Consider the following 12,521-nt stretch of genomic DNA (forward strand, 5'->3'; position numbering starts at 1 on the left):
CCCATATGGAGGTTGGTACCATGTGTGGAAGCTCCCAGCCCATGCACAGTCTTTGCAGGAGCAGGTTTGGAGATGAGAAGCCCACCAGGGTTCACAAACCTGGGGAATCCATGCTTGGTTTAGGGAGCTGGATGACCAGTGGCGGGGGGGGAGCACACATGGGAAAAGCAAGTCCCCACATGCTTATCTTGCTCTTACAGTCTTCCCTTTGCACCCACTTTGGCCCCTGTTGAAGGCAGAATTTGGGGTTAGAGGAATCTTTACCTCATGCATGTGACTGTGGGGCTGCAGAGGACAGTGTGATGCAGCCCTTTGCTCCAGCACCCCCCCCCCCCTTCCACAGCACCCCAGCACAGCACTGGACATTCTGACCCAGTGCTTTTTGTGCGATTTCTGCCCTCTCAGGGCAGCAGCAGCTCCACACCTTTCCCAATTATCCAGGCCAAGAACCACCCTGAATGTATCCAACAGCAAACCAGGCACATGATCAGTGCGGGGTAAACAAGCTGGGGCAGGGCCGGTTTAATGCTAATAATGTGGCTACAGGGAGAAGAAACCCATCTTTCCAGCTGTTCTACAACCCCTTCCCCAGCTTTAAACCATCAGCTTGGATCTCCACGGGCAGGATGGAGGGCAAACTGACCAGTTCTGACAAACTGGTTTGGTTTTGGCCAGTGTCACTTCTCCAGGGTTCCTAAGTTGATGCTCTCCCTTATCTTCTGCCCATCAAAAGCACCATCATAATGGGGATGTTGGAAGAAATTCCTGACTGATGAGTCAGGAAAGTGGCCCTTGGATGGGCTGGGAACATCACCATGCGCAGTGCTCAACAGCTCCTGACCCATCACTTTCTAGGTCACCAAGGCTGGTGATCCACAGTTGTGCCCCAAGGACCATCAGGCAAACCCTGCAGGGTGGGCAGCTGTCCCACCACGCACTCAGGTTGTCACCCGTGTGCCTGCCTGTTGTCAGCCTCAAAAGATGTGCAAAAATTTAGTGGGGAACGAATTTACCAGCAGTGGCAACACAGCACCTCACACAGCATGACCCACAAAGAGCATCTGCAGGGAATAGCATTTCTTCCAGGGGGAATACCTGGGTTCTGTCATCTGGAAGAGACTGAGGATTCCCAATTTGGACATCTGATGGGCACCCAAGAGCCACACGTGTCCCCTGTGCTCACTCATTCCCTATCCTCAGGCCAGGCAGTGGAACTGAGCGAGTCCCCAGCTGAGACAGACAATAGCACCCCCAGCTCACACTAATGATGTATTTATTGGAATATCTCACATGCAGGAACCAAGGAGATGATTTCTGGAGCAAGTTAAACAATGGCAGATTAATACAGTTCTCTTGTCCTTAACGGAAACATTTTCTACGTGAATACAGCAACATTTTAGTGTTGGGTTTCTCTGCTTTTTGTGTATTTTGTTTCTCTTTACATAGTCGATTTCTTTAATCAGTTATGTCCCCTTTCTCCCCCTACCCCATTCCCAAACAAAAAAATATCCAGTATCTTCAGTAAATAAATATTATCCACTTTTATCTGGAAAGCCTACAGCTGTAATATACAGAGAAGCTATTACACAGGTTACGTTTGTAGGGTTAACGACAGCTCATAGGAACATGTATGGAATGAGGAGCTCGTACTCATAAAAACATGGAGCAGGGTGGGAAGTTTGGAGTGGGTTTGTCGTGGGCTAAAGAGAACCAGCACCCGAGCTCGGCGCTGCTCGAGGCCAGTTGGCTTTTGGTGATACACAGCCTCAGCTCTCTCCAGGTGAGGAGGAGGGTGGGGAGCCTGGGGCTGGAGCAGACAGGCACAGCCCACTCCAGAGGCTGCGGTTTGGGAGGGACAGGTGGAAGGTCCTGTGAGGGCACCTGGCAGGGGGACTCCTGCCTCATCTCCTCGGCCGGTGGGAGCCCCCAGCAGTGGAAGGGTTACCTCCGAGATGGCTCTAAAGCCACTCAGTGCTTCATTATTTCCATAAAAATAACTGTCCTGAGCTGTTTTTTTCCAGGGGAGGCTCCGCAAGCCTTGTGGTTAAACTTGAGGAGGTAAACAATGACGGAGCTGGACAGGGATGGACAGGGATGAAGATAGCACAAGCAGTTCCCACTCCAGGACTCCCTGCAGCCACAAGAGACTCAACAACTCATTGGACAAAACAGTGTTGGAAATGCAGTTGTGTTTGCTCTCCTGGGCTGCATGTCCTCTCCCTGTGGGTGACAGTAGGAGAGCAGGGACTAGGGGAGCAGGAACAGCCAGGGCTCCTTCAGCAGCTCATGGAGAGACCATCACCCTGCCCTGGGCCTAAAACCATGGCCCGGATCTGTTCTTCCACCACTGGAGGGAAACATCTCGCCACCACAGCCAGCTCCGAGTCCTCCATTTCAAAGTGGAAACAGCCAATGTATCCCATTAAAAAAAAGCCAAAGTCAAACAAACAGAAATCCCCACTGTACGTCTTTCAGCTTGGAGGTGCAAAACCAGCCCTGGGAATGGCAGAGCTGGTTTGATCAGCACATCCCAGAGATGGAGGCTGTGATAATCGGAAGGGAAAAGGTATGTTGGAGGCTACGTGAGGGTCCCAGTATGGACTAGTGTCTGCATTTATGCTGTTCCCTTTAAGAGACACCGTGCTACGTTTTTATGAGCAGTTCTCCTATGAGCCTTACCTACATCCTAAACACCCTAAATGTCTGTAGAGCACATTGTTATCTATTACACCTGCCGAAGATGCAGCTGAAATCTACACAGAACAATTAAAAAAACCCAAAGAATATATTTAAATAGAAACCATTCATTTCTTACATCTCAGCACATGAAGGGTTAACAGAAGAGGTTAAAAAACACACTGGAAAGAAAATATATTGACAAAATAAATATTTTAACCTAGAATAGGACATGATTAGAACTTACAAAGGACCCCGAGAATAATTTAGTGTCATTGAGTGTCAAGCTGTGATTCCTAATATGCCTAGAAAGCGCTGGGATGTTATTTCTTATGGAAAGTGGATCAGGCTGCAGCTCCATCCCTGTTCTCGCAAGCGTTGGAGCCACACGAGTCCTCTGCCCACTTGCACAGAGGAAGCACTTGGCGTGAAAGCAAAGGAAGAATAAATTGAGAAGTTGGTCTCCTGAAGTGAAAAACCCCTTCCCTTTCCCTCAGACAGTTCCCACCGCTCCGGTTTTCTGCAGACCACAAGAGGACAGGGAAGATGAGAGATCCTGATACAGGACATTTGGGAAGCTCTAGCGTAACTCTTGTATTTGTTAAAGAAGGTTTGGGCTAAACCACCCGTTCTGCCGCACGCTCTGTTATCTTCCTTCAGTGCTTCCAGCCCTGAGAGCCAGGTCTGGTGGATCTGGGCTCTAGACTCAGCCAGGGTCCTTCCAAAAGTATGTTTCCTCCCAAGGCAGGCATCTCCTGGGAGCTGCTCTACTTTCAGCAAAGCCACCACTTGTGCCGATGGCACTGCCACCCCCTGCAAGCAGTATCCTGGCTTTCCTGTGGATAACATGGGGTGTCAGTGGGGACCATGCAGTGCCTGAGGCTGCACGCACCAAAACAGCCCCTCAAGCTGAGCCAACACATGCTCTGTATCTCCTCCAGCCCCACCCTTCTCATTCTATCTCTTTTCCTCCCAGCTGGAGGGAGCAGTCACCAACAGCTTTGCAGAATCTTCCAGAAAGGGACCAGATTGTCCCTGAAGCAACACCTTGGAGGTCCCAGGACAGGTTTAGTGTGACAGAAAGAAGCGTTGACAACACACTGCCCCCAGCACCTTCTGGCTTAGGGGTGGAGGATGAAGGGCCAGCAGTCCCGAAGCAGTGGGACGCTGCAGGGGCTCGGTGACAGCGCCGGTGACATCCGTGCCACTCTGCATCATCTGACAGTGTCCCCAGGCCTGAGCAATGCGATTATCTCCTCCAGCTTGGCAGGGAAGCTGGATTAACATGCTTAGAATCACCTGATGTGGCCATTTACAGGGTCAATGTGTTTCAAGGATTTAGAAGAGAAAATACACACTTAAAACACCCACAGAGCTTTTTGCATTGACGGGAATACCAGCAATTCATTCTGAGCTGGCGAGACTGCTCAGGCGATCACCAGACCATCTGAAATCAAATCAGCGCTGCTGCAGAAGGTTCCTCAGGTTTCTGGGAGCTGGTGGCCACATCTGACGTGTTGCAGCAAGGCAAGAGCTGGCAGTGCTAATCCCTGAGCGTTGGGCTCACCTTGTTGTTGAGAGCGAGGGCAGTGCGTGGGAGCAGCAGTGCACAGTGAAGCTGAGGCAGACTGTCCTGGCACGTTCCAGCAGCCACGGAGAAGATGGAATGGGAGAAACCCTCTGCAGACCCACACAGAAGGGCTTCAACTGGGGAGAGGGCCAGCAAGTGGGGAGGAAAGCTTGATCCCCAAGCGATCTCCATCCTTACACTGGTCTTCCCTGTCCTCTTGCAAGCCAGGTTGCAGGGAGCAGTGACCTACAGAGCAGCAATGAGGTGCCACATCAGTGCAGAGGGGTGGCAGGGCAACCTGGCCTGGACCCACCTACATATGGAGGGATCCTGGAAAAGGATGCAGGCAAGGCAGGACAGAGGAGACGATGAGCAGGGAGAGCACAGAGTGACACCTGACCTGGGACAGGCTGGAAATCCTGCACTAACACTTCCCTTCAAAGATTAATGTGTCCGCTCTCACAGACCATCAGTGCTGCCCATCAGGCCATTTGGTAACAGGTTTTGTGTGTCCCAACCTCCCAAAGCGTGTGGTCCCCAGAGAGTGTGGTATGGGCTGAAATCACTATGCTGAGATAAAAGCTTCTATCACTTAGTCTAGAGCAACTTCCAAGAGAGCTCAACACACATCAGCATCCCGGGAAGCTCAGACATGTCAGGTCAGAAGGAAGGGGCTGGTTGCCTAAGCCAAGGAGTGTCCTGAGGAAGGAGGGGCTGGAGCCTCCTGCCTGCATGGGCGTTCAGCTGATAAAGTGCCTCTCTGTCAGGATGGGAGATTCTCCTGCCATGTGCTCAGCCCTCTGATCCTGCCATCCTGCACTACTGGCTTCCTCCCAAGGAACATGCTGGGGGATGCAGTGATGGCTGGAGCTGCCTGCTCCAGCTCTGCCTGTCAGCCCAGCAAGGCAGGCACACATGCTGGAATCCCTTCTGGCAGCTCCAGAGGAGCAGCACTCTGAGCCATGCCTCTGGCAAGCAAGGGAATATGCTTGTTTGCACAGAGACTGCAGCCCCGTAGGAGCTGGGCGTTAATAAAGGGCATAGGGATCAAAGGACTCTCCAAAAACTAAAGATGGCACAGCCAGTCATCCAACACTTTCTCAGGTGCAAAACTAGAAGGAAATGAGGAGTTTCACCTCCAGCACAGGCTGGGACAGCTAATCCCTCCATAGTAACCATCTCCCTCAGCGTTCCATACAAGCCTCTGGGGTTTGCCTCTCTTTCTCATCCCTACCCCCAAGAACCAGCATGTCTATCCTACCAGGCATGGCAGGGAATCCAGGAACCTCAGTTCACACCCCATCCATGAGCAAGTCCCATCCATCTGCATGGATGTTATTTACACCAAATGCAGAGCTCTACAGTCACCCAAGAAGGAATCTAAGGTAAAGAAAAAATAACTTGAGCTATTTTAAAAGGCAAACGCACCAGGAAAACTCCTCGTGTGAGAGTGCTCTCCCAAGGAACGAGGTGCTTCCTTGCATCAGCATTACAGCATCCATTTAGCTCAGCATTTCCCATTCTCATCAACTGCCAGAGCTACTGGACATGGCCAACAGACTGCTTCAAATTAGAGCAAGCCCAGATAAAACACAAGGCAAAAAATACCCTGTGAGATTTAGAAATGAAACGCCACAGAAAGTGGGGAAAAGCGGCCACCATATGGTACCGGGAGATGTGCGAGTGGGAGAGTAAAGGATTTTAACTTGTGAAGCACATGTTGAAAGGGGAACAGTTGTTCCTTGCTGTCGAATCCAACACGAAAGCCAATACATTAACATTTTATCTAAAAATAAAGACACACTCCTCCTGAACATTCCAGCTCAGTCAATTACATGCTGATTGACAGAGCCGTCTACTTGGCAGGACCTGCCTACAGAAGAGGATGATCCCTACATAAATTGAAGGGCAAGGCTGCTCTCTCCCCCCTGGGCTTTTGTTTCAGCCCAGTGTGACTTACTCGTGCATTCTGAAGGGGTTTTCAGCATCAAGAGCTGGTTTTGTGCAGCTGGGACAGGAAGGAGGGGATTAAGCGAGTGCTGGAGAATCGTGGTCTGGCAGGAATAGTGTTGGATTTAAATAGAAAGAGTCAGCTTGTGGGGGTGGACCGTTTGGGGAGGGGGGGAAGGAGAAGCAAACTATGAAATGGGGAGGAGGGGGGTCGTTGTTAGCCAAGGAGGACAAAGTGGCCTGACAGCGACACTGGCCCGCGGAGCACAGGGGTGGGAGGGCGGCTCCGAGCCACCTTCACAGTGCAAAGAGGGCGTCCTCCGAGCGCTCCTGCTTTTTCCTGCCGGAGGGATTTGTCGGAGGGGTGGGGGCTTCCACGGGAGGGGATGGCAGATTGGGAACCATCTCCGCCGCTTTGGCTCGCTCTTCTAAGAATTTGTCAAACTCTGCAATGCAAAAAAAAAAACAAACAAGAAGGAAGACAGGTAAGACCTGGGGCTGTGGGGCCCCAGGGACAGAGGTTAGCAGGGGGCTGAAATTCCAGTGCCTAGTGTCCCGGAATTAAATTCCAGTGCCTGGAACGAGTTTGCAGGGCTGAGTTTGCAGGCACATACTGGCACAGCCTGACTTCCTCGGGAAAGGGCACAGCCGTCCTTGGAGACACCCGAGCTCAGGCAGCAGCTGGAATCAAACCCACACAATGCCACCGGCTGTGACAGAACCAGGGAAACATCATTCCAAAGGGCTGAGCAGCTTGGGGACACATTCCTGCTGGCACAAACACAGTGCTCAGCCAAGGAAGATGGCAGGGAAGCACTTACAGCCAGGAGGGCTCCCCACACCATAAACATGAACCTTTTGCTCTGAAATGCTCTCCTCCCACCTTTCTGAGCACGGAAGCATTTGCTGGGGAACATCAGGCTGGGAGAAGGCAGCATCTCGGCAGGGATCAAAGCAAATTCCATCTGAGCACTAACCTGAGAAGGGCTCATAGCCACGGGCATCTCTGCTTACCTTCACTGGTCACTCCTTCTTCCAGTTCGTTGCCTTTCTGCAATGGGAACAAAAAGGCACGTGAGCACACAGGCAGCAATTCCCCTTCCCTGTCATCCCCTCCACCTTTAATACAACTGGACAGTTTCCACCACTTGTTTCCACATATTAACCATCGGAGCAGGGCGACCTGGGGAAATCACACAGCTCCCACGTCAGGAGGCCAGTGAGGACTGACACTTCACTGCACTGCAGAGCAGGAGGATGAGCACTGAGATGTTTCTGAAGATTGCTGGTGGATAGCTAAGCTTTCCCCATTGGATCTGAGTGTCAGTCCAGCACTGTTTCCCCTTCAGACTGTAATTCTGGCCCAAAACTGAGCTGTGTGAGTCACACACACACTGTACCAGATGGCATCTTTCCTGTCACATAGTCCTTAAGAAAGTCAGGACTGTGGTTTGCATTGTCTCTTCAAATAAGATGCACTTTTAGCTGACAAAGGACACGCACTACAAAATCATTTGGGGCCAACATTCCTCCTGTGGGAGTTAATTTTAAAATCCATACAAAAATATAGCAGCTTTCCTGTATCCATGCTGTACAAAGACAAATCCAGGGTGGGCTGGATAAAGGATATGATGGCAGTTAGTGTCTGTCCATGAGAATGAAAGGCTGGGAATGCTGGGGGTCATTGCATTTCTACCAGCTGTGTGCATTTTAACGTGAATTTCCAATAAGGAAATTAGAAGTCCAGTGATATGCATCCTTGCCAATCTATCAGGATATTAAAGATGGATTAAAAATACTAGTTTAAAACCTGATGTTGAACCTGCTTTGAAAAAGAAAAGTATTTGTCTATATGTGGCTTCTCTGCCAGGAGAGGGGGGACATACTGACTGGAGTGCCTGACCATCTCCTGGTTTCCTACTGCACTGAGGTTTCCAAAGGTTCACACAGCAGCCACTGCTTCACAGGGAGAGTTTGTTCCAGAGTATCCCAAAAAGGACAAAGAAATAAATAACAATTGTCTAACCTAATCTGCAACTTCCTCAGCTGGGAAGCAGAGAACTGAAATGAACCATGAACAAAAAAAGGAGGGGGGGACCCAGAGTGAAAAACAAAAATCCAGTCCAAATTTTCTCAAAGGCTTCTCTCTGCTGCACCCACATACAGTTGGGATGGGGACCCAGGGACACCCTCGGGTTTGCTCAGGCATTTACAGGACAATTCTCTCCTTTGCTCCTTTTAGGCAGGACTGTCCAGGGCATGACAGATGCACAGAGCTACCTCCATCTCTCTCCATCAGATCTTCTCTCCCGCTAAATTAATTTAAATGCCAAAGACAGAGTGGACACGCTACATTTACTGTATTTCTTTAACAAAATGAGGCCAGTTTATAATTAAATTTGAAAGTGACTCCTGTACCGGGGCCTGACAAACCTACCTGCAGCTAGAACCCAGTGACATTTCAGAGACAGCCAAGCTCAAACGCTGAACCCAGAATCTGTTTAAGCACTTCAGGCACCTTTGGGCAGCTGGAGAATTTTCTCCCTTCCAGTCCAGCCAGCTCCTTCAGTGCTGGAGGGGAGGGCTGACGTGCCGGAGCCTGCTGGCTGCTCTGCTGCCAGAGCCAGAGCCTGAACCCCACAGCTCCCAGCTGGGAGCTGAGCAGGCAACAGCAAGGGGCTGGGAGAGACCCTAAGGAGTAGGGAGTGTTCTGTCTAAAGCTGGAAGAATGGAAGGAGATGATCCTTGGGGATATGGTGACCACAAGTTCAGTCCACTAAAACCATGTTTAAAAGAACATATGAACACAACCCACCACCTGCCCCCTCCCCCAAATGCACTTGGTTAATTTGAGCCAGATGCTTACATTAAAAAAAACCAACAGAATAAATGGGTACTACTTGTACCCTGCTTAAACCAAATGTGTGTTGGGACAGCAAAAGAAAATCCAGAGCGTAGGAAAAGCTACTTTTAGTTCTGCTGTTTGTTTGTTTGTTTAATAATTACCAGACAATAATAATTTAGGAGAAACTGAAAGTTATAAACACTGAAGAGAGACTGTTATAAATTTTTATTATTACTATTATGAAACATGTCAAGATTGCCTACCAGTTTAACAAAGACATCTTGATTTGAAAGGAATCTAAGCCCTGATCCAGCATCTCTTAAAAGCATGCCTCAACATAAACATGAACTTAGATCCTGTCTAAATAATTCAGCTTTAAAACATGGGCTTTAAACCTGGTGGAGAAAACTTCAGCCCATATTTAATGCTTCCCTATTTGGGGACCAGAACCCCATGATTTCTGGAACACATGTTTTTCTGTGATGTTCACATGGAGAAGGGAAAATAAAACCGTTCAGAAAAAAGTGTTTTGATTGAGTTGCTGAACACAACCCTGTCTCCTCCTGCTTAGATATTCCCTTCAAAGGGAACCAAGCTCTCTGGTTGGGAAGTCTCACTGCTTCCTGCTACGAGAAGTACCAGGAACTCAGCAATGCATTGAAAGTTACCCATACAAGTGAAAAATGAAAATATAAAGAGTCTCACCACGTCGGTACTGAGCCACTCCTCAATGTCATCCATGACAGAGGACTGTGCAACAGGGATCTAGGGAGTGCAGCGAGAGAACAGCAAGGCAGGCAAAAACCAAAACACATCCACAATCATGGCCACAGAGCGATGGAAAACGCCAGAAATAAGATTAAAAACAAATAAACAGAAGAAAAAAAAAACAAAGATGTAAGATGTGCTGGAAAAAAAAAAAGGCAACAAAATATAAATGGCATTTCAAATAAAGAAACAACTTGGAAAGGAAATTATGAACAACAAGGCTAAAAAAAAACAAGAGAAAGATTATGGGGGATGACGTGACGATGCCAGCATAAGACGGGTAACTTCTCGACCATGTATTAAAACCATCAAGATGGACTGATGATTCTAATCTTGATCGTGAAAAGCTTTTAAGGGTAGAATACTGGATATCAGTTAGGTTTTGAAATGTTAAATTTACATCTTTTATTTTTTTTTTTAAATGAGTATTAGCCCCAGTGAAGATGTAGCAAAAAGAGGGGCTCAGGCAACACTGCTATGAAAACAATCTGGTTTTTCCCCGCAGGTGGAGGAGTCAGAGCCCAGGGCACAGTCATGCTTCCTCCCAGATCCTCCTCCCACCACACCACCGGGACCTGGCAAGCCTTGACACAACGTTTTAAAGCAAACCTGTCCCAGCTCCCTATTCCTACACCTCGGCAGCAGAGGCAGGAGAACCCAAGGTTTGGCAGTGCAAAGTGCGGAGACTCAGAGGTGAGGGTGAGGAGGAGGATGGGACAAAAGAGAGCACAGCACGCACTGCCCTTGGCTCCAGAGCTGCAGCAGGGCTCTCCAGAGCTTGCCTGTACATCTCCAGGGGTAGTTTAACATCCAGGCATGGAAGGTTTGCCTCAGCCCCTGCAGTGGAACCGCTCATGTCACTGGTGGGATTCCTACAGACAGAGCAGGGGCAGCTGAAGTGCAGTGATTTCCCACAGCGCTAGAGGCAACTGGGGCAGTGAAGGGAAATTACTGGGTATTAGGTGTAGAATTTCCTGACTTAGCTACACTGCTTAAATACAACAGAGGCCTGAAGAGGTAAACAGGAAAACACCACAATAGATCTCGTAAGGACAACCTGAAAAATACTTGGAAAACAATGTCAGACACGCAGGTTCCAGGCCAGAGGACGGCGGCCAAGCACTGGGGCTGGCAGGCAGGAGACCTGGCACTGCTGGAGAGGATTTCCTAGGCAGAAAAGGTGTCAGGGGTTCTCCACAGCTTTGCCAGAAACCCCTCAGAGGAATCACCCTCCCTGGAAGTGATCAAAAAACATGTAGATGTGGTGGGTGGGGACATGTTTACTGGTGGGCTTGCCAGTGCTGGGTTAATGGCTGGACTTGATGATCTTAGAGGTCTTTTCCAACCTTAATGATTCTGTGATTCCATAAAAGAGCTGAAAAAGGCAGATAAATTTACTGGGAGATGCAGTTTTCTCAGGCACTTCTAGCAGAGGAAGACAGATGCTGGATCACAGAGGCAGCAGCACAGGCTGAGGCTGTTTAGCAAAGCTCCTCTGGAATTTTTTTATGGAATCAAATGGTCCTTTGTACTGAGGTCAGTTAAGCCCTTGCTTGAGGTGAGGTCTGCTAAGGTGGGTTAGTTGTGTCAAAGCACTGAAAATTCAGGGCTCAACCCAAAGCATCTCCCACCAGGAAAGGCACCAGGCTCTGACTCGGCAGGTTCCTGGACAAAGTGCACGTGACAGATCCAAGAAGGGTCAGAGGTACAAGGTGTCATTTTGCTTTCAGCCAATATACAAAGATCCCAAACAGAAAACAAGTTCCTGTAGTTTCCTTTGGAATGGGCCAGTTTTAGGATAAATTTGCTGGATCATCTATTGCAGTGTGGTGGGGCTGCTGTGAGCTGGCCCAGACAGCCACTCACAAGAGGAGGGCTCTGTGACATCTTCCAACACGCTCCTTCCCAAGGACAAGTTGCATCTTGTAGAATTGCCTTGTCAGTTTAACAGCTTTCTAAAACACTGGCTTCAGAGATATAAAGTAATGAATTTATTCAGCCAGCAGCAACCTAAAACCCACTGCAGAGGCTGCACTGCTGTCTCTCTCCTGTGCTGCTTAACCTGAATGCAGTAGGTGAAGCTGTGGCTGCCCCATCCCTGGAAGTGTCCAAGGCCAGGTTGGACGGGGCTTGGAGCAACCTGGGCTAGTGGAAGGTGTCCCTGCCCATGGCAGGGGGTTGGAATGAGATGATCTTTTTTTCCAACCCAAACCATTCCAGGATTCTATAATTCTATGAAAATAAGAGCAGCTGTTCTAAAAAGCGTGGCAGTCCTGCGGTCCCTGTATTAGAAGGAACAGCAGCCCAAATCTTGGTTATCCTGACAACATGAGAGATGACTGGATTCCCGAGAATCACGGGACTCTTGAGTTTGCAGGAGTCCTCGAAGAACAGCTCAACAGCACAGCAGTTTGTGCTCTGGTGCTTTTTAAGATTTAAAAAAAAAAAAAAAGAAAAAAAAAAAAAGAAAAAAAGGAATTCTACTTTCAGCTTGAGCTACTTATAACAAACAAACAAAGCCCTCAGAAGTGCAAGAACACTTCTTGCAGAGAAGCAGACAAAGCTGTAAGATAAACATTTGAGTGTGTCAGCCGTTTGCTATTCAGCACTGACCTTTTAAAAAGCTTCCCCTGTCTCCCAGCACACCCACAGAAGAGCTGAGGGTTTGTATCTATTGCTTAAACTTCCCATTTGCTCTCTTCAGACTCTGAG

At 48.9% G+C, this 12,521-nt stretch overlaps 1 protein-coding gene across 4 annotated transcripts in view; it reads right to left on the minus strand.

The window, feature by feature from the left end:
- Nucleotides 1-1,256: 1,256 nt before the first annotated feature.
- The window catches only part of TOM1L2 (target of myb1 like 2 membrane trafficking protein), a 56,606-nt gene continuing 45,341 nt past the window's right edge, over nucleotides 1,257-12,521 (minus strand). For 2 of the 4 annotated variants that reach the window (XM_064673315.1, XM_064673313.1), the window contains 3 exons: nucleotides 9,747-9,806; nucleotides 7,211-7,247; nucleotides 1,257-6,642 (listed from right to left, as the gene is read on the minus strand). In XM_064673315.1, the coding sequence (XP_064529385.1) occupies nucleotides 6,494-6,642; nucleotides 7,211-7,247; nucleotides 9,747-9,806 (246 nt within the window). In that variant the 3' untranslated portion in view covers nucleotides 1,257-6,493. Of the gene's footprint in view, nucleotides 6,643-7,210; nucleotides 7,248-9,746; nucleotides 9,807-10,000; nucleotides 10,031-12,521 lie in introns of those variants that run through there. The other 2 variants (XM_064673316.1, XM_064673317.1) reach the window with 2 other exon arrangements.

The sequence above is a fragment of the Pseudopipra pipra genome, chromosome 16 (genome assembly GCF_036250125.1).
Source record: "Pseudopipra pipra isolate bDixPip1 chromosome 16, bDixPip1.hap1, whole genome shotgun sequence".
NCBI lineage: Eukaryota > Metazoa > Chordata > Aves > Passeriformes > Pipridae > Pseudopipra > Pseudopipra pipra.